The 22,432-nt window shown below is 43.9% G+C and overlaps 1 protein-coding gene across 4 annotated transcripts in view; it reads right to left on the bottom strand.

The window, feature by feature from the left end:
• dock10 (dedicator of cytokinesis 10) overlaps positions 1-22,432 on the bottom strand; it is a 165,164-nt gene that overhangs the window by 65,303 nt on the left and 77,429 nt on the right. For all 4 annotated transcript variants that reach the window (XM_077207559.1, XM_077207558.1, XM_077207561.1 and 1 more), the window contains exon 2: positions 3,498-3,617. In XM_077207559.1, the coding sequence (XP_077063674.1) occupies positions 3,498-3,617 (120 nt within the window). The remainder of the gene's footprint in view (positions 1-3,497; positions 3,618-22,432) is intronic.

Below are 22,432 nucleotides of genomic sequence, written 5' to 3'. Positions count from 1 at the left end.
GACCTACAAAATATAATAATCCTCTTGCAGGCTGTCATGATTTCTGTCTTGTGTTTAAGGACTTTTAATTGTAAGTGTTTTCTGTTCTTATTGTTTCCTTGATCTCTTCCATTGTCCAGAACATGTTTGCTTTGTACCTTGTTAGTTTCTATAGTTAGTCTTGTTTGTCTCCATTTTTCCCCCGATTAGTTCTCAGCTACCACTTGTTCTCTGGCTCATTTATGGAAGTAAAATAATGTCAAATGTTTTTGAAATAAAAAGCCTGTTGAATTGCACTTCTTGAAAAAAAATAGGCATTGCATTAACCATGCTTGCATTTTAATGCATTGTATTTTTAGGGCTTGCATTTTTATGGGCTGAAATTCAACACGGTTGAATATTTAAGCTGTGAATATTTCAATTAAAAACATTTCAAACACATTTTCATTATTAAAAATTCAATAATCCATATTCACCATTCATATTTCACTTCCAAAATATTCTAACTGTTTAAAAATACAACCTATAATATTCAACAGGCAATTTTCGGTCCATTTTATTTCGCTTTGCAAATTCGCTTCCACAAATTCAATGGTTCAAATTCGACAGTAAATTCAACATTGACGTCCAGGAACTGCAGGAAAACCAGAAGATTGCCGAGCATAATCTCCATCTGCTGTTAGTCGACCTCACCATCAGATGGTGCAAAAGCGCTTGTTGTTGACGAAGACCAGAAAAATTAGAGCAAGTCATTCATTCATAAAACTCATTTACAGCAATGTAAGTTTATTTGTGATTATTATGACGGCTGTTTTTGTTAAATTCGGTGCCTTCACGGTTACTTTTCCTGTGTGGCCTATGCATATTTCTCTACCGTGAACGAGATCATAATTTTATTCCCCGATGCGGATATACAGATCCAATGTTACATTTTTGAGGTTGACATTATATTTCTCTTGGTTTTTTAGTTGCCTTAACTTTATATTGTGGCGATGTGCTGCATGCAGGCTATTAGGGTTTCCCTCAATACTTCAGGATTCCCCTGCTGGACCTGTACAACGCTTAACGTAGCTTAATGGAGTATTGATGTAAAAGTCCAAACTCACAGGCAAGCAGAAGGACTCAGAATAACGCGCACAGCTGAGCGTTTCCCAGTGATAGACTGGCATAAAGTTGGCTTGATGTTGGACATTCGCACATTTAGGGACCGTCTCTAAAGTGTATACGACTTTGGTATACACGTTTCTAAGTTCAATAGCATTTGAATAGAACGACTTACAGTCATAAAACCAACTGTAAAGTGTTCATGTAGTGTCAAGCATAATGCGCACCCTTTGGATTTTTGACATTTATTCAAATAAATTTAAGTTTGCTATTGAAGTTAGAAACGTACATGCCAATGTTGTATGCAACTTTAGAGACGGTCCCTAAATGTGCGAATGTCCAATGTCAAGCCAATTTTACATTTAGTCATTTAGCTTTTATCCAAAGCGATTTACAGTTAAACTAACAATAGGAGGACAACAATATACAAGTGCTTTGATCCCAGTTTAAGCTAATGCAATACACGTAGGCATTTTAGGACTTATATATATCAGAGCCGGCCCGAGCCTTTTGGGGGCCCTAAGCAGAATTTGATTTTGGGGGCCCCCTCCCACTACACGAAGTCACCTGTGCTTGACAATTATTGACAGAAATGTCACGCAATAATGATACATTATAAATGAATACAGTGAGGTTATGTATTAATACAAAATAAATACTAAATAAAAAATAGATGCCTACTTAAATAAAAAAGTTTTACTTTACTCTTTTACTAACTCTTTGAAACTTCTTAAAACAAACTATCTCAAAACGTATATAAAATAAATTATTTGCAAAAAATAATGACAAAACTGAGAAATCAGAAACATAATAAGAACAAGGGTTCAACAATGACAATTATTGTTGAAAACTGTAAAATATATTATTATTATTATTTCTCTACTGTCTCAATACAGTGTAACTGTCCTCAAAATCTTTTTTATTATTATTATTGTAACAGACTTTGTTGGATTGTACATGACAGAATCCAAAAAAGTCTGTTACTATAATACCGGTAATGTACTGGCGCTCGTTGTATGTGTGTATGCAATCTATTTTTCCCCTCGTGGCTTGCCGTAGATAGGAATTGGTCGTGCGCACTTGGTACTGGAGTGTCGCTATCCTGTCAATATGAACCAAAATCTCTGAGGAACCTTATTGAATCTATACCATGAAGAATTAATGCAGTTCTGAAGGCAAAAGGGTGTCAAATCGGATACTAGTATAGTGTAGCTAATAAAGTGGATGGTGAGAGTATATTGTGTTTAATATATGAGGCCTAAAGGCCTATATTAAATCTGTTCATCATATAAAGCATTCATATCTCTTGGACTAAACTGCTTGATTCATATTTATTATTTAACAAATAAATATATCTTTATGTTTGTTTCAAAGATTTACCAATGATTTATGGAATGGAACAATATGAGGATAAATAAATGATGACACAACTTTTTAATTCTGGGTGAACTATCTCTTTAAGCTTTGTAAAATTTTGTTGTGTCCCATCATGCTCTTTTCTGTGACTTCTTGTATAAAACAAGGTTGTCATTATGTTTTGGTTGTTATTTTGTGAAAGAATTATGCAGTTCTACCCACACAAAAGTTCATAGTGACCACGTCCATCAATTAAAAAATAAGTACATACAATTTGTTGTAACATCCAAAGCAAAATCTACTCCTAACACTTCCACCACCCACCAGTAGAGGTCTTATTCCCCTGCATTCTGACATGGACAGATGTGTTGCATCTGCAATCCATTAGTGTTTATATATTCACTATTTTCAGTGTACTTTCCCTAACACTGCCCTATTGCCAGTTTCTCTGGATTACTCACCTTGATTACTGATTTAGATATGTTGGCCTGCATTGCTGTCTTTCTGCTTTTGAGTTCTCCCTTTTAATATGAACACAATAGGCCATTGCCAAAATGAGGTGTCATATGTATGTGTGTGCTCATTGAGCAAATGTGTGCAAGCAGTGTTTATATTTGTGCCATGTAAAAGCCAGATCTGTGTGTGAAAGAGGATGTGGTCTGAACAGGCCTCTTCTTGGCTGTTTTCAGTGCAGAGTACAGGGAGAAGTGTCAACACACACACACACACACACACACACACACACACACACACACACACACACACACACACACACACACACACACACACACACACACACACACACACAGTCATTTAACACCTACTTCATGTCTTTTTGTAAAATACCACGAATCAAAAAATAGTGCCTTTTCAGAGCACACACTTTTTAAAAATGTCCAAAACACACATCATAATGAGATGTGAAACTGAATGAACACCAGAGATAAATACACATTTCACTTGCAAACACACACACACACACACACACACACACACACACACACACACACACACACACACACACACACACACACACAAATAGAGAACAAAGTACTCACAGTGAAGTCAAGGTCTGGGAATAGTAGGATATCTTGAAGGGGATCTTCCCTGAACTCAGCTTCAAGCTCTGAAATCACAGCTTCATAGTCCAGGGGGTCAATCACTTTGGGCTTCTCCTGCTGTGAGACACAAATAAAACCATCTCATCAGCAACAGTGTCAGAATGCAAAAACAGTTGCTCGTTGTGCTGAGAGGTAGTGTTTTTCTCTTGCATCATCTTTAATGAGATGTTTAATGATGTAGAGTGTAAATTGTAGAGCAACCGGCATTTAATTACTGTAGCTCTTCTAGATGGGGGCTGAACCATGTGTCTGAACCTAGGAGTTATCAGTCCCTTTGCATCGGACGACTACTAAGATAGTCCTGACAACAGGGCAGCCTATGATCAAAAGTAAAAAAAAAGTACCAGATGAAAATAAATTAGAGGGAGAGGTCTCTGACTCTGAAGGCTACATACACATCTATGTAGTAGAAGTGAAGGTGCATGTGCACGTGGCGACTTGCAGCTACAGGGGTCGGTGTGCTTTGTTTGTCGTTTCCTTTTACATTTTTTTCCCTCAACACTGTTGGACGCAGAGATTTGTCCTATACCTTCCTAAAGACCTTAAAAAGGAGTAGGCTAAATGAAAAAAATGGGGGCAATTGTTTTATTGACCACCTGAGTCTGTGTTTGTTTGACTCACCTCAGGAGTCGGCAAGAATTCAAAACTCCCGGGAGTTTCTTTTACGATGGCAAGTCCAAGAGCGTGAAGCAAATGTGGCTATCCTGAATTGGGAAGTTTTTCGCCTTTCAAGCAAAAACAAAATCTCTCTGGACAAAAGGATTCAACGTTTAAAATTCGGAAAAGAGGACGAAAAGGAGGTGTTCGTCGTGAATGAAAAATCGAAGTCTTTCTAAAATTCCTCTTCCTACAATTATGTTGGCGAATGTGGGGTCTCTATGGAAAAAGACAGATGAGCTACAAGCTATGGTGAACTTCCAGCATGATTACAGGAATGATTGCGTGATGGCGTTCACGGAGACTTGGCTCTCCGAAGGGGATTCAGATTCAAGCCTACGACTGGATAATTTCGGAGTGCCCATTCACATGGCCCGGGATGCGACAGTTACCGGTAAAGCGCAAGGAGGTGGGGTATGTTTGTATATTAGAGAGAACTGGTTCAAATCTGTGTCCGTTTATGAGAGAATGTGCATGAAAGACATTGAGTTACTGTCTGAGGCATTAAGACCTCAGTACTTGCCCCGGGAGTTTCCTCAGCTGTTTGTAACGATTGTTTACATCCATACCCAAGCAAATGGTAAGGGAGATTGAACACGTTGTTCACAAACTGCAATGTGCATCTCCTGACGCACCCTGTTTTATTCTGGGAGACTTTAATAATTGTACATTGGAGAAATCATTGGGCCACTTTAATCAGTATGTAACTTGCCCAAAACGTAAGGCTGCAATTCTGGATTTGTGCTATGGATCGATTAAAGGAGCTTATAAGTCATTTGGTAAACCACCTTTGGGAACTTCAGATCATAATATGGTATTACTTGTCCCTACATATAAAACTGTTCTGAAACGTGAGCAGGCACAGTTAATCAAGATGAAAGACAGGTCTGAAAATGCTATGTTACGATTTTATGTTGCAGCCTTTTGATAAAATGCTTTTAAAACTTTGCAAATGTATAAAAAGAAAGAAAGAAATGAACTCTGGCAGAGGTACCCTGCTGAAAAATCCATTATTGCTGGTCACCAGCATAAGGTATGTTTTTCATGCTGGGACCTGCATTAGATGCTTGTTTCTGTCCACCAGCATGGGAAGCAGGAGTGCTGGTAGACCAGTTTTGCTTGAGAACATCATGACTATAGTGTCCCACCAGCTAGACCAGCATAAACCAACCTGGACCGATATGGAATTCATGCTGCTTTATGCTGGATCTTTCAGCAGGGTATTCGCATCTGATTACACATCTGAAGTATTTTTGGGTATGAAGTAACAAGCTTTGCACATCTGAATGTCTGGCCTTTCAGCCATTCTTTTATCAAGCTGGTTGGAAGGTATTTTTTAGATCTAGATGTTTGATTGGTTCAAGTCCAGAAACTTCAGCCCAGTCGCAGGTCCAAAGTTCTCTTTCAACTAACACTTCAACTAACACTTTTATGCATTTTGGCCATTTATTTAAACGACAGTGTATAAAATGTGTATAGGCATTTTGGGGCCTGAAAATGTAGACTTCTCGAGTTCGTATAGCGCTTTATACAATACAGATTGTTTCCAAGCAGCTTTGCAGTGATCAACAGGAAAATAATGATCCAATGGTGCAAACAGAGTTAATTTCGGCTGTAAAGCAGCTCTAAAAACAACAGTGTCATTGTTCATCTGAAGTCAGTTCAGTGTTGATTCAGTTTCTTTGTAAAGATAAATTATTAAATTAGTTAATGTTATTGATAAAACAGCTCTGCCGAAAACAGTGATGTCATCTTCAGCTCAGTTCAAATATTATCCAAAACAGTTATGCCAATAATATTGTTGAATATTATGTGTCCCCAATTAAGCAAGCCAGAGGTGACAGTGGCAAGGAACCCAAACTCCATCAGGTGACAGAATGGGTGAAAACACACACGTGTACGCTATCTTTCATGTTCACATTTCCAACCCAGCACCACTGGGTTACTGATTATGAATGATCATCAAACCAAATTAGGTTAAATCTACACAGTTTCCTTACCCAACAGTCTCAACCCAACATGAGGGGTTAAAAAAAAGATACTAAAGGGGTCATGAACTGCATTTTTTCAAAATTGTATAACATTCTTTGAGGTCCACTTATGTTAGCACAATTTTTATATAAGAAACATCCTAATTTATGAGTAATAGGCTATTCTTTATTTTCATTTCTTCCATTGATGAGATAGGCTATGTATTGTATATTATTACAGTATTGTCACGGTTCCATGTGTCTCTGTTTCAAGGTCTTTTTCCTTGATATTTATTTTGTCTTGTGCCTATGTTCAGCTCCTGTATATTTAGTTCCTGTTCCCTTTTTATCCATTGTAATCATCCATCGAAAACCCTTGTTTGTTACCATGTCAACCTATTAACTACACCTGTCCTTCATTTAGCCAATTGTCATCTTGTGTATTTAAACCCTCAGCCTTGTCTGTTCATTGTCTTGTGATAATGTTTCAGGCTGGTATTTTTTTGTGATGGTTCCTTGTGTTTATTAAATGTGATTTCATTTCTCATCTGCGTCAAGCCTCTATCATCTGGATTTTCAAGTTACCCCAGCATGTGACAATTATATTAGTGGTGAAATGAAGGCGCTACAGAAAGGTGTTTATCTCCTTACATAGTAGAAATATTTCCCAACTGTGAAAAATGTATTGCATATTACATATTCTTTATAAGTCTTAGTTGTGACAAATAAAGTTGTTGGAGTTACCAGTTATAGATGACAAATGATAACTTACAGTGTTTCGTGTAAACAAATTCTAAATGAATGTACCATCGTTTGTCGGGTTTGTTTTTCTTAAATTCATTGTTTAACATTTTCAGTAAACTGAAAGTAAAGGATACAGTAATAGGCCGGGAGCCAGGTCCTCTCCTCAGGATGTTTTTTGCTACCCTTTTTTCACTATTATTTTCTATTATCTTATACCTTGGACCATCACAAGTTGATAATGACCACCCCCAACTTGGCCCCGTTTGGTCTCAGGGGGCAAAAAACACACTTTTTGGGAAAAGTTTTAGGCGGAATGATGTAATTGTGAATATTAAGGTACTGCAGCTACATAAATGGTCATATAACCCTACAATTTAGCATTGTATATCCTGACACATAGGGGAAACTAGCAGAAAAAGATTCTGGGGATTGCTGCCTTTTTACTGTCAAATATCACCCTCAACATACCCCAAAAAACAAAATGTCTGTTCGCCTGTCAAATTGTCATCAAAAGTGATCATTTTCAAGCATTTTATTATACATATCACTGCCTCAAATTTACATGAAAAACTTCCCAAGTTTATAAGCTTCAATTTAAGTCCAAGATGACCATTCTATCTAGAGGATTACAGCTGGTATAACCAAAGTTCTCCATTGTACCTCAAATCGGAGAAAACAGAACTTTCAAGCATTACCATTCCATATGGGATTTTAACATATGGACAATATTTCTAAAAAGAGTTGAGACTTGACTTATGTAGTGCTATATTATATGAAGTGAATTGCATGCAAATTGAGTAATGTTATGCCCCTAGGTGGACTGGGGTCAGGGTGCATTCACACAAAATCAATTAACCATATGTGAGATTTATTAAAGCATAAAATAGAAACATTTATTTGGTTCTTAGATCTTTTTGCTGCTTATCCATGCTGTACTTAGACGACTGGTCATGTTAGTGTATTGTATTAGTGTAGAATATAAACTCTCAATCATCATTTTCCTCCTCTTCCTCATCTTCACCTATATTCGTATGGATTTAATCAGTCAAGTCACCTTCATCTGTTTCATTTTCTGCCAAGACATCAACAAGAGCTTTGGGGATGATGTCGCCCTCAAACCATAGTGGTTCTAGCTTGCCTGTCTCTGTGTTTATGTGAAATCGAGAGGGCTTGGGATTTTCGGGTAGTGCTCATGAGCCCTCTTCCAGATGCATACTTGAAAGTTTACTCTTTTCATGTGCTGTAAGAGGACCCTCTTGCAAGGTGGGAAGGTTGAGAGGTCAACGGAGAGACCCTATCGAAGCCCAAGACTTGAGCCACACATCTTCTTGACTTTAGTCTCTCTTGCCTCATCAACTTTCTTGATTCGACGATTGAAACCATAGAGGCGACAGATGAACTCTTGAACACAGCTGAGAATCTGTTCATCGAGCTCCCAAGAGTTCCCTATTTCAGCAAAGATCTGAATAAACTTTGAATTCTGATTAAGAATCTTCATCGGACAGACCTTCCCTTTGCCTTTGAATGCTGAATTGCAGTCAGCACCAGTGAACGCATGCAAGGCCAGAAGAGCTGAAATGTGTTCCTGTGAATAATCTTCAGCCATCTACCATGTCAAAGATGATGTTGACAGTTGATGACTTGCCATAATACAGGTGGATGAAGAAAATGTCAGAGTCTTTTGCTCTAACTCTAACTGTTCTGATGTGAGGCATTTTGGTTTGGATATACTGCATGTAAATGATCACCCTCACATCTGTTTCTTAATGTTTTGAACAGATCTCTGGTAGAAGTTCTTTTGACATAACTCCATCATTGCATTCTATCTTGAAAGCTTGAACAGCCTCTATGAAAATGGCAGGCCTTCGGATGATGTCTTCCATCATATCATGAGAGCTCCAGTGATCCAAGAGTAAATGAATGAGTGCCTTCTTGTTTTCATCATTTGTGAGAAAATCATTCCAATCAGCGGGTTGATGAACATTCAGCCCATTTACTATAAAATGTTTCACCACAAACCTCTGCGATCTCTCTCAGCTGATTTTGGTGAATAAAGACGGTCAATGTAAGTGTCTGTGCTGAATACTGTTTCAGCTGCAGCAGGTAGACTTTTGAAGGTGTGCTCTGATATAGTATTCATTGTCTGTGGTACATCGCACATGTAGAATGAGGAGTTTCCATCTTGAATGAGAGGACAATTGCTAAGAGAAGGAAGTTGTGCATTCTCAGCATCTTTGATCATGTGATTCATTCCTTTTGCTTTGTTTTTGTTTTTTTGCGAAAAAGCCATCGATTTTTGAGATGGAGTACGGCGTCAGAGTCAAGGGATAGGTCATTAGGTCAAAGATGCTTATATGTGACTTAAGTTCTTGTAATTTGATGAAGATCTAAAAGATAAACCCACTTGTAGCCTTGTACTGGATTATTTTCTGGTTTGGTGCCACAAGCTTCCTTTTAGGTGTGGTAGACGTCATTGCCTTGAATCTGTTCCGCTTGATGGGTTCAAAGAAAAGGACCTTTTTTGTTTGAACTCGATCACAGATGAAACTTCTCTTTTTGAGTTTTGCCATTTTTCAGGGCATTTAGCACATCATAGCGCACCTCTTCTTTGTGGATGCAGAAGCACTTTCCTCAGTACAGCCAACACAAGAGTCCTGTGCAGATATCGACTCCCCTACCCCAGAACAGCCCACTCAAGAGTCTAATCCTAACACTCAGCCTACAAAAAAATGCGATCATTTAGAAGTCCTGCCACAGAGTTGCCATCTTACTACAAACGGAAACGATAAGTACACACTAAACTATATATAACAGACCAAGCAATAGTGACACACGGTAAAACGACTCGGTTACTAACGTAACCTCGGTTCCCTGAGAGGAGGGAACGAGTATTGCGTAAGTAGCTTACGCTATGGGAAAACTCCTTTTCTCGAGAATATTGAAGTCTTTATGTAAAACGCATTGCAGCTGCACAGCTGACAGCAATGAACGAAGGCAGCTCGGTCATTGGCTGTGCTGCGGCAACTTGCTCGAACCAATGACGGGGCGACTCTGAATGCGCGACCAATGAGCGCGCTTCGCGCCCGCGCGCGTCAGAGCCCGCCAAGATGGGCGTGGCCAAGAGCTATATATTGGGCGCCCCGTCATGAGAGTTCTTTAGGTTAAAACGACTGAAGCGAACTAACCAAGCACAAGCACGGCAGCTTACGCAATACTCGTTCCCTCCTCTCAGGGAACCGAGGTTACGTTAGTAACCGAGTCGTTCCCTTTCGAGAGGTCTCTCCTATTGCGTAAGTAGCTTACGCTATGGGAACACCATGCAAAACGCCGTGCGTGCTGAACTTCGCCTTATGATAGCCAGAGGCAGGTGCCTGAGCTAAAAAAGCAAAGTTATCATCCAACTAGCCGGCAGAGGCGAGCTTTATATGTGGGAAAGAATACAGAGCGGCTAGAAGGCGCTCAGTGTGACACAAGCACATACATAATCTAGATACGAACTCGTAGTTCAACTAGCATCATGCTGATAGTACATTGGAATGCAGTGTCGGGACCTGTAGGTTGTAGAACCTGATAAATGTGGACGGTGAGGCCCAGCCTGCCGCCGCACAAATATCCTCGATCGGTATCCCGCTCGACCATGCCCAGGAAGAAGCCACACTCCTGGTGGAGTGTGCTTTGACTCCCCAGGGGCATTGAAGTCCCTTAGCTTCATAAGCCAGCGCTATAGCTTCAACTATCCAGTGAGAGATTCTCTGCTTTGAAACGGCGGAACCTTTCGTACAGCCGCCAAAGCATACAAACAGTTGTTCTGTCTGTCTGAATAGGGCAGAACGCTCCAAATACACTCTGAGAGCCCTAACGGGGCAGAGTAGATTAGCGTCGTGTTCGTCTGCTGGGGACGATAGCGCAGTTAGGGAGATAACCTGTGCTCTGAAGGGAGTGGTGAGCACTTTAGGAATATACCCATGTTTCGGTCTAAGGACGACCCTGCAGTCGTTAGGTCCGAATTCTAGGCAGGCAGCGCTTGTCGAAAGCGCGTGCAGGTCGCCCACTCTCTTGACCGAGGCGAGTGCCAGCAAGAGCGCAGTCTTGAGCGAGAGCTGTTTAAGGTGCACGGTTCGGAGTGGTTCGAACGGAGGCCCTTTAAGAGCGTCTAGGACAGTAGCTAGGTCCCAGATCGGCACTGAGGGGGGGCGTGAAGGGTTCATCCTCCTAGCGCCCCTTAGGAAACGAATAATTAGGTCGTTTCTTCCCAATGGACGTTCCATTACAGGGTCGTGTGATGCTGTGATGGCCGCCACATATACTTTGAGCGTGGAGGGGGCGCGGCCCGCCTCCAGAAGCCCTTGTAGAAAAGCGAGTACGTTCGTAATCTCGCATGTTTCAGGGTTCAGGCCCTTGGCATTACACCAGACACTGAACACTTTCCATTTCTGGGCATATAAGCGTCTCGTGGAGGGCGCCCGCGCCTCAGCGATGGTTTTTAGTGCTCCGCTCGTGAGGTTCCTGGGAACCCGTTGAGGGGCCATGCATGAAGGGCCCACAGATCGGGGCGGGGATGAAATATCATCCCGTTGGCCTGACTGAGGAGGTCTGGCCTCAGTGGAATCGGCCGTGGTGCAGATTGCATTTGCATCAGATCTGGAAACCATGTTTGGTTCTTCCAGAGTGGGGCTATCAGCAGCACTGCGTCTTTCTCCTCTCTGACCCGACTGATGACCTGCGGTAGCATCGCGATCGGGGGAAAGGCATATAAGGGACGGCTCGGCCAGCTCTGGGCGAGCGCATCCATGCTTTTCGTGAAGAAAAGAGGGCAGTGCGCGTTCTCCTTGGAGGCGAAGAGGTCGATCTCCGCTTTGCCAAAGGTTTTCCATAACCAGTGAATCGTCAGCGGGTTGAGAGCCCATTCTCCTGGGAGAATTTTGTCTCTGGATAGCATGTCCGCCCCCTGGTTCAGGGCACCTGGCACATGCGCTGCTCTCAGCGAGCGCAAGTTGTGCTGGGACCATAAAATGAGTCTCCTGGCCATTGAATGCATGGAGCTCGACCTGAGTCCACCCTGGCGATTTATGTACGATACTACCGTCATGTTGTCCGTTCGGACCAAGACGTGTTCGTTTCTCAGCTGTGGGAGCAGGGCTCTGAGAGCCAAAGCGACCGCTTTCATTTCCAGACAGTTTATGTGTAGGCGCTTCTCCGGGTTTGACCAAAAGCCGGAGACAGGCCTGCCCTCGTAAAGGGCCCCCCAACCTATTTTGGAGGCATCTGTCGTTATCATCTTTCTCCTTGTGTTCACACCCAGACTCACGCCTGACTGGTACCAGTCGGCGGCTTTCCAGTGCGTCAGGGCTTTTATACAGCCGTGGTTCGCTCTGATTAAAAGGTGGCCCGAACGCCACGCGTGAGTAGGGACGCGGCTCTTGAGCCAGCGTTGGAGAGGGCGCATATGCAACAATCCTAGCTGGAGTACGGCCGATGCTGAGGCCATGAGACCGAGTATCCTCTGAAACCGCTTGACGGGGGACTCTGATGAGAGACGCGCTGTCATTTGCATCGAGTCTAGAACTATTCCCAGGAAAGAAATCCTCTGGCTGGGAGATAGTATGCTTTTTGCAAAATTGATTCTTAGACCCAGGCATTCTAAATGGCTGATAATCCAAGATCTGTGTGTTATTAACTGACTCTCTGATTGTGCTAGAATCAGCCAATCGTCGAGATAATTCAGTATTCGCACTCCCCTTCGCCTTAGGGGGGAAAGTGCTGCATCCATACATTTCGTGAATGTACGGGGAGCCAGGGACAGGCCGAACGGAAGTACTGTGTACTGGTACGACTGTCCCTCGAAAGCGAATCTCAGAAACGGCCTGTGATGAGGCGCTATTGGAATGTGAAAGTAAGCATCTTTCAGATCCACTGAGAGAAACCAATCTCCTGGGCGTACTTGCGCGAGGATATGCTTGGTTGTTAACATTCTGAACGAGCGAATCATTAGTGCTTTGTTCAGGTGTCTGAGATCTAGGATGGGGCGGAGACCGCCATCCTTTTTCGGGACGAGAAAATAGCGGCTGTAAAAACCTGCCTCGCTCAGAGAGGGGGGAACAGTTTCCACAGCGCCCTTTTCTATTAGTTTGCGCACCTCGGTGCGTAGAACATGTGAGTACTCTTTTCTCACTTTCGTCTCGACCACAGTCGTAAAACGTGGTGGTCTGCGAGCGAACTGGAGCGAGTATCCGTGCTTTACTATATTCAATACCCATTTCGGCATATCTGGAATATTTTCCCATGCCGCTGCGTGTACAGATATGGGCTGAATACAGGCTAGGGGCGGGCCGCTGTGACGCAGGGACCCGGGCAGCGAATCGCCTGAGCTCATAGCTCTCAGAGGCGCGGGCGCGCGCTGAGCAGCTGAGTGAATGGGCGCGTGTGTGATTACAGCAGCGCGCGCTGTGTCTGTAAAACTCGCAGCCTGGGCTGGGGTTGTGTTTGACACTGTAAGGACAGTGTTTATAAGTGGGGGTGCATAAACAGTGGTAGGCACACGCGTCACTTTTATAATGTTTCCCGCTTTTACTGGGGATGAATTTATAACTGTGTGAACAGTGCTTGTGTGTAGTGGTGCGTACATGACCGTAGGCACGTGATCTACATTCATGGGGTGCGCAGCTTGAGCTGGGAATGAATTTGGCACTGTTTTGACAGTATCTGGGAATGCACACCTTGTGGACATGTGAACCCTTAGTGACACAGGCAGAAAAAGACTCTTTTTGTGTTTTCTGTGCGTCGCCGTAAAAACGGCGTTTGTTTGCAGGTGAGCGAGCTCTGTGACTGGCCCATTGACTGCTGTATGAACATATCCAGCCGCCTGTAAGGGGACTGGGTAATGCTTGAGCTTTTGCAGAGAGAGTGGTCCGGCTTTTGCGAGACACGCACTCTCTCTTTTCATTCTTGTGGCTAGGACGGCTTTCGAGGCTCGGGGTTCAGCACAATCTTGGGCCGAGGACCCCGTCGCTCAGAAGGCGGCTTGCGGTTGTGAGAGCGCGAGCGGCGTCGAGCGTCAGCCTGAGGCGCGGGCTGAGAGGCGGTGGGGGCTGTTCTAGCCCGCTGCGGCTGCGGCGGCCTCTGTCTGCTCTGCGATGAGCTGGAGCGCTTGGGCAGGAAATGCCGCATAGCTTGTGAAGCATTCTGGGCCTCAGTGAAGCGTTCGGCGAAACCCTTAACCGCCGGTCCAAACAGCCCGCTGGTGGAGATAGGCGCGTCGAGAAATGGCGCCTTATCCGCGTCCTTCATCTCAGTCAGAGTCAACCACAGATGGCGCTAGAGAACAGTCAAATTAGCCATGGCACGGCCGATAGACTGGGCGGTGGCCTTCGTGGCTCGCAGGGCTATGTCAGTCGCGCTGCGTAGGTCCTTAAAGGCTTCGGGTTCGGGTTTAGACTCGTCCATAGAGCGGAGAAGCTTGGCTTGGAACACTTGAAGTACCGCCATAGAGTGAAGCGCTGATGCAGCTTGGCCGGCGGCGGCGTAGGCGCGACCGGCGAGAGCTGAAGTAGTGCGGCAGGGCTTCGAGGGGTGGGAAGCTTTGGCTTTCCATCCGGTGGTGGAGGGCGGGCAGAGATGATTGGCCACGGCCTCCTCGAGGGGCGGTGTTCCCTCGTAGCCTCTTTCCTTCGCGCCGTCCACAGAGGAGAGCGAGGAAGAAAAAGAAGGCTTTAGGCGCGCAGAGTGGGGGGCTTTCCACGACTTGGTGAGTTCGTCGTGAACTTCCGGGAAGAAGGGAGAAGGCCTTTGCCGAGGGGCCTGCTGGCGCCCCTGCAGAAACCACTCATCCAGTCGGCTCCGGGTTGGTTCTTCGGGAGAAGACCAATCGAGCCCGAGGTCTTCCACGGCCTTAGAGAGAACGCGGATAATCTCGCTATCCATGGTCGAGCCCCCGCTCGCGCTAGCTAGCGTCGACGGGGCGGGGTCGAGAGTGGAGCCCGGCCAGTCGTCCGATGCAGCGTCGATTGACAAGCTGTCATCCATTCCCCCGTCGTCCTCGGACGCGCCGAAAGTCACAAGGCCCACCGCTCTGCTAGAGGGGTGTGGGTCCGGCTGGGTGAACTGAACCGGCGGTGGGGAAGGCAAGAGCGGCGGTGAAGCACGCGGAGACTGGCTCGGCGTGACGTCACTGAGCTCAGGTTCAGGAAGCCTCTGTGAGCGGCGCTTTTTCTTAGTGCGCGGCTCGAACAGAGGGATGGCGGCGATGGGCTCGCTCACGGCGAAAGCGGCGAGGCGAGCCCGCAGTGCGGAGAGACCCAGGTCGTCACATTCGGGGCATCCGCCCTTGGTCAAAGCAGCTTCTGCGTGGTCCCGGCCCAGGCAGCGAGCGCAGATGATGTGACGATCCCCGTCCGGGAGAAGGTCTCTGCACGACGCGCAGGAAGGCATTTGAAACAACGCCTTGGAAAATTTGCTCTTTTACAAGTGTCGCAGAGCGAACAGATGTAAATACTTGCGTGAGCAGTACGCCGGATGGCTCAGTAGGATCGCGTTAGAAGGCGGCTGAAGGTGCCGACGTCCTCGTAGCAAATCCCGCTGGTATGCTTTTCGACGGCGAAGCTTCAATAATCCGGAGGATCCAGCGAAGAAGGTGTTCGCTGAAGGAGATTAAATCTAAAGAACTCTCATGACGGGGCGCCCAATATATAGCTCTTGGCCACGCCCATCTTGGCGGGCTCTGACGCGCGCGGGCGCGAAGCGCGCTCATTGGTCGCGCATTCAGAGTCGCCCCGTCATTGGTTCGAGCAAGTTGCCGCAGCACAGCCAATGACCGAGCTGCCTTCGTTCATTGCTGTCAGCTGTGCAGCTGCAATGCGTTTTACATAAAGACTTCAATATTCTCGAGAAAAGGAGTTTTCCCATAGCGTAAGCTACTTACGCAATAGGAGAGACCTCTCGAAAGGGAAACATTGTTACTCAGGATTGTGCGGTAAAATGAAGTGAACAAACAAAAGGTGTCTTACTGATGCAATCTGGAACTTAGTTAAAAAAAAAAAGTTCATCAACGCTTTCCTAATATTAGGATCACATGGAAGGCAATGCAAATACTTTTTTTTGTTATCCTCAGAGGCTCTCTATCGTTTTGTTGCTCGTATTTACCTCCTGCTGTATAAACAAATCAGATTATAATGTTTTATATGTAAAAAGGATAAAGAAAATTTGATTTAAATGAATCACGAAAGGTGATTTACTAAGGTTTGTACTGGTCAATGTACTGGTATTTGCGGGCATTTTTTACCTCCAAAAAAAAGAATTTTTTAAACCAGACACTAATTTGCTCTCCTCTTGGTAGATTGTGTTGGTCATTATGGAAAATGATCCGGCTGTGTTTGTGTTCTTTAATTTGCGCGTCATCAGTAGATCACGCACAGAACTTTACACTCACATCGGTGCTTTTTTTGTAGTTGTGCTCTCACGCTAATTTGCCCTGTTTTCTAGATCTGACCCTAGATGGGCTGACTCTTTACAGAAATTACGTTTAATAACTTCAAATTGTGCATGGCATCACTAACACTGACAGAATCTTATATAATCTGTAGAAAAAAGAAAAAAAACAAGAGTTGCTGTTCGTTTTACCTCTGTCCGTAGCCAATTCTATACTCTACCCTGCTCTGATTGTACAAGAAGTACAGTTTAAAATGAGAAACATATAAAAGCCAGTCAAATATCATCTTGAAAATCAATGGTGGAAACAGTGGGTCAGGGCCTACAGGTGCAGTCATTTTTCATTAATGAAGGCAAATAAATCTGATAATTAATTGATTCGAAATGTTCCCACACAAGATTAGAAAAAGACAGGGACAGCATGTGGAGGTAACTTAAGCGAACACTAAAGGGGGTGATACATGGGGCAACTTTTTGAGCAATGTTGGCTTCAATGAGCAAACAGGTGAGACACAGGGCCCACAACCGATTTAAAGTGTCCAGATAGTAATTTGTTGCCCATTCTCAGTGGGAAAGTGCCCAAGCAACATTGCTCAGCAACATCGCTCAAAAAAGTTTCCCTGTGTATCATCATCTTATGGAGATTTGAGTAATTTACCTAAATAAACCACAAAACTGTGGTGACAACAGTTTCCTGTGTTGCAGACATCACTCTAATCTTAGTGCATTCAGCAACTAAATAAGCTAAACAAGAGAAATCTAACACATGTGCAAATAACTTAATTTTAGTCGCCACTCCTGAATTATATGTGTGGCAAGGCGGGTTATATCCTATGGAGTGAAAACAGTCTCAAAACCTTCCACAAATAAACGTGAGAGATCCACATGTGCATGCACCAATCCACAAATGCATGTGAGAGATCCACTCACACAAAGCAATCCACAGATGCACGCAAAATGTTATTGAAAAAGGTTTGTGTGTGTGTGGATCTCTCGCGTGCATTTGTGGATTGCTGTGTGTGTGTGGATCTCTCGCATGCATTTGTGGATTCCTGTGTGTGTGTGGATCTCTCGCGTACATTTGTGGATTGCTTTGTGTGTGTGTGTGTGGATCTGTCGCGTGGATTTGTGGATTGATTTGCTGTGTGTGTGTGGATCTCTCGCATGCATTTGTGGATTGCTGGGTGTGTGTGGATCTCTCATGTGCATGTGTTGATTGCGGTGTGTGTGTGTGTGTGTGTGTGTGTGTGGATCTGTCGCCTGGATTTGTGGATTGATTTGCATGTGTTGATCTCTCGGGTGCATTTGTGGATTGATTTGCGTGTGTGTGGATCTCTCGCGTGCATTTGTGGATTGATTTGCATGTGTGCGGATCTGTTGCGTGCATTGTGAATTGCTTTGTGTGAGTAGATCTCTCGTGTGCATTTGTGGATTGGTGTACGCATATGTGGATCTCTTGTGTGCATTTTGGATTGGTGCGCGCACATGTGGATCTCTCACATGCATTTGTGGAAGGTTTTGAGACTGTTTTCACTCCATGAGATCCCACCCTATTATTTGTGGTTTTCACATGAATGATGGGTGTGACCGCCTATTGGCAGCTGTCCCTGGCCTATTTAAGGCGGAGTTCGCCTGGGTATGCATCATTGTTACGATCGCCTCTGCGGGAGGTATGTGCCTAGCTTTTTGGCTAATGTTGCTGCTAGTGCACATGCACTATTAAAGTGGGGGTGTATTTGTTGTAGCCAGGTTATGGTCTGGATTGGTGTGACTTTGCTTTTAGGTGCAGGCTGCCTTTTACCACAGGTATCTCTATTACATTGGGCTAATGTTTGTTATGGTGTGACCCCGGTATCTTTGCTTCGATTGTATTGCAGGTCATGTGTACGATCAGATGGAACACCTGTACATTTGCTGTTTGCCTATTATGAATGAAGCTGTGAATAACTGAATAAACTGCGGGTCTAGCAATATAATACTGCGTTTGAATATCTAACCACTTGATAGGGATGGGTGATACTGCAAAATTTGGTATCGATTCGATACCATTTAAATACAGGGCCATTATCGTCGATACCGATACAAATACTATTTTAATTTTAAAAGCATGCACTTGAACTTACATGCACTTTCCTGTGCTAGAGTAGTTTGTCATGATTTATGAGGTGAATGCATCATTAATATGCTAAATCTGAATAAGTTTTCATGACCACTAAATATTTTGTGACTTGTGCTCTCAACTCACCTGTAAGTGACCGTCAGTGACTTTTACCAAACTACCCTAATTATAGTAAATGCACTATTGTACACTGTAGCCTACTGTTCAAAAGTTTGGGGTCTGTAAGATTTTTAATTCTCTTCTGCATTTATTTGATCAAAAATACAGTACAAACTGTAATAGTATTACAATTTAACATAGGCTATCTGTTTTCTATGTCATAGTAAACTGTAATTGATTCCTGTGATCAAAGTTGAATTTTCAGCATCATTACTCCAATCTTCATGATCCTTTATGATGAGAATTAATTTTAATATACTGATTTGCTGCCCAAGAAACATTTCTTATTATAATCAATGTTGGAAACCATGATACATTTTATGAGCCATTCCACCAAAATGCCATTCCACTCATAATTATTTTCATGAGAAAAAAGATTTTATCTAATATTTTAGATAAAATACACATTTTATTCGCGTCCCCGGATTTTCAATCAGTCCTGTTCCACTTTAATATTAGTTAATATTATTAACTAATATTATTAGTTAATAATATTAACTAATATTTACAGTATTAAATCATCAAAAGTGGTGAGCCGTCAGGGCCTAAACCTGGCCTAAACACTATCAGAATCACTGACTTGCACTTTAATATATTTTTTCCATGATTTCCATTACACGAGAGTAGATGTTAAAACTTCATGCTGATTTGTACTCGAGTTTCGCCAAGATAAGCACCAACTAAGACATAGCTTTACAGTAACCTATGCTTCTCCATCCATTTACGCTTCTTTCCATATGGTGATGTAAATCTCCTTCTGTCTAGTGTTAACACGCGTCAGCACACACAACGGCTGCAAACACAGTGCGGTCCCCCCATGACAACCGTCTGGATTGAGCTGAGTAGGGGACATCTCTAGGGTCTTCAAGTGGGCACCTTCCGTCCTCAGTGTTTCGTCGACTAGCCCACGACACCTCAAGAGGGCTCGACATTGACTCTGGCGTCCCAGAGTCACCCCCCTCCACCCCCCACTCAACTCAACCCATCTTACTGACCTCTACATCCCTCCTGCTGCTGAGACCTAACCACAAACTCACAATCTCTCCGCAACCCAACCATACGCGCCAACCCGTTTGACTAAGGCTGTCGAGCCCCACTGGTGCGTTAATATGCAGTTTCAGCGGCAACGGTTCCGTATGGCATAACACCTGTCACAAAACACAATATCTGCCCAACCACCCGTCATTCACGCAATATACACAGAAACGTAATGACTGCAAATATTATACAACGTATACAAATAAACCAACAGACTCTTCAAGTTTTTTAAGAATTCTACGAAACCGTAGCATGGCGGCCTGTACACAGCCAGCTAGAATCCTTCAGCCTCAACCACACCCAGTTGCTGCTCCTTTCTGCTGCTTCAGATAAGTTCTTTACTGTGCGACGCAACTCTTGGCCACTGAATCCGACGTCTCTGAGGAACCGGGTTGTAGAGTGTGCCACAAAACCTCGACAACCCACTTCCACTGGATAAACCTGGACTCTCCATCCTCGCTGTTCTGCTTCAGTGGCCAGATGAGCATACCGCAGTTTCTTCCTCTCATATACCTCATCTACCGCATCCTCCCATGGCACTGTTAACTCTATCAGTTGAACAATGCGTGCTGATCCAGACCACAAAACAATATCTGGTCGTAGGTTAGTGGTGGCAATCTCAGGTGGAAAAATAAGCCGTTGATCAAGATCAGCCAGCATCTTCCAGGACCTAGCAGCTTCCAGTTGTCCTGGGCCAGAATTGGTGTTAGCACCTTTTCTTGGTGGTTGCTCGCCTGGGCGGAGGAATATTGTCTTCTGCGTGTAATGTTTTGCTAGAACAGACGGCAACTTATTGGTCATACTACGCTTGCCTTCCAATGCTAAAGCCAAACATCGCAATACTTGGTCATGGCGCCAAGTAAACCGACCTTGGCTAAGAGCCACCTTACATCCTGTCAAAATGTGCCTTAATGTGGCAGCTGATGAACACAAAGGACAAGAGGAATCCTCTCCTACCCAGAGGTTTAGGTTCTGCGGTGATCGGAGAACATCATATGTTGACCTAATAAGGAAACTGATCCTACTCTCTTCCATTGACCAAAGGTCTTGCCAGCCCATTTTTCGTTGTTCCACACACTCTCCCAACTCATCCACTCTCCCTGCTTGGCCTGAGCAATGGCCTTTATACATCTCATCCTCTCCTCCTGCTTTCACACCTCATTGACTACCAGCTTCCTCCTTTGAGCTGGGCCTGCCTTGTGCCATTTAGGAGGAGCTAAACTGAGCCCAAAACCCCCTCTTTCATGCTGTACCTGTCCCACGATATCCCCAATTTGAAGGTCAGCCTTTGCCTCTACTACAGATTTCTTTGCTGACCACTTTCTACCAGTTTTTACCACAGGGGCTGCCTCCCTTACATATTTGTCACGTGACTCTGCTAAAGTCATTTCCAGTCTGACCTTGGCACACTTAAACTCCTCGGTTAAAGCAGAGACTGGCAGCTGCAATACTCCTTTACTATAAAGTCCCACTCTGCTGAGGCAGCGTGGAACTCCCAACCATTTCCTTATATATGAACTTATTAACGCTTCCAGCTTATCCACTGTTGTCAAAGAAACCTCGTACACAGTCAGTGGCCACAGCAACCTCGGCAATAGACCAAACTTAAAGCACCAGAGTTTTAGTTTGCCTGGTAGAGCACAGCTGTTTATGCTCTTCAACCCTTCCACTGCTTGTCGTCTAACTTCTCCCACTCGAACTGTGTCCTTTAGATCCCCATTGTACCATCTCCCAAGACTCTTCACTGGCTTCTCAGAAACTGTTGGTATTGCCTCACCATTAATGAAGAATGTTTTATCTACTACCTTTCCTTTAACTATCGAGATGCTCCTTGATTTAGAGGGCTTAAATTGCATTCGTGCCCATTCAATATTATCTGTTAACTTCCCCAATAACCGATTAGTGCAGGCTACTGTTGTAGTCATGGTTGTCATGTCATCCATGTATGCTCTGATTGGTGGTAGTCGCATCCCAGAAGCCAAGCGCTCTCCTCCTACTACCCATCTTGATGCCCTAATGATTACTTCCATTACCATGGTAAAAGCCAGTGGAGAAATGGTGCATCCTGCCATTATTCAAACCTTTAAGCATTGCCATGCGGTGCTGAATTTTGGAGTTGAGAAACTAAATTGAAAATCTCCAAAATAGGCTTTCACTAAATTTGTTATTGACTTTGGTACTCTAAAAAAATCAAATGCTGCCCAAAGAAGCTCATGTGGCACTGAACCATATGCATTAGCCAAATCCAGGAATGTCACATGGAGCTCCTTCCTCACCTTTTTAGCTGATTGAATTCGTTGCCAGATAACATTAATGTGTTCTAAGCATCCTGAGAACCCTGGAATGCCCGCTTTTTGAACTGAAGTGTCAATGAAGCCATTCTTTAATAGGTAGGTTGACAATCTCTGTGCAATAATGCTGAAGAAAATCTTACCTTCGACGTTTAATAGTGAAATAGGACGAAACTGACTGATGCTTGTAGCATCTTTTTCTTTAGGTATAAAGACTCCACCTGCTCGGCGCCATGCTCTAGGTACAACCTGCCTCTCCCATGCCACTTTTAACAATTTCCACAGAATCCTTAGAACTCCTGAAGCACTCTTGTACACTCTGTACGGAACTCCATTAGGCCCTGGCGATGATGAAGCCCTTGCCTTTCTCACAGCCTGCTCTACCTCTTTCCACTTAGGTGCATAAATGAGTATTAAATTATTCCCAATAGTCCATTCTCTTAATCTCACAGCTTTTCTCTTGGTTGCGCT

Source organism: Siphateles boraxobius, unplaced genomic scaffold (assembly GCF_051911475.1).
Source record: "Siphateles boraxobius isolate OS27281-9 unplaced genomic scaffold, OSU_SipBor_1 6, whole genome shotgun sequence".
NCBI lineage: Eukaryota > Metazoa > Chordata > Actinopteri > Cypriniformes > Leuciscidae > Siphateles > Siphateles boraxobius.
This window is presented reverse-complemented; position numbering and strand designations above follow the sequence as displayed.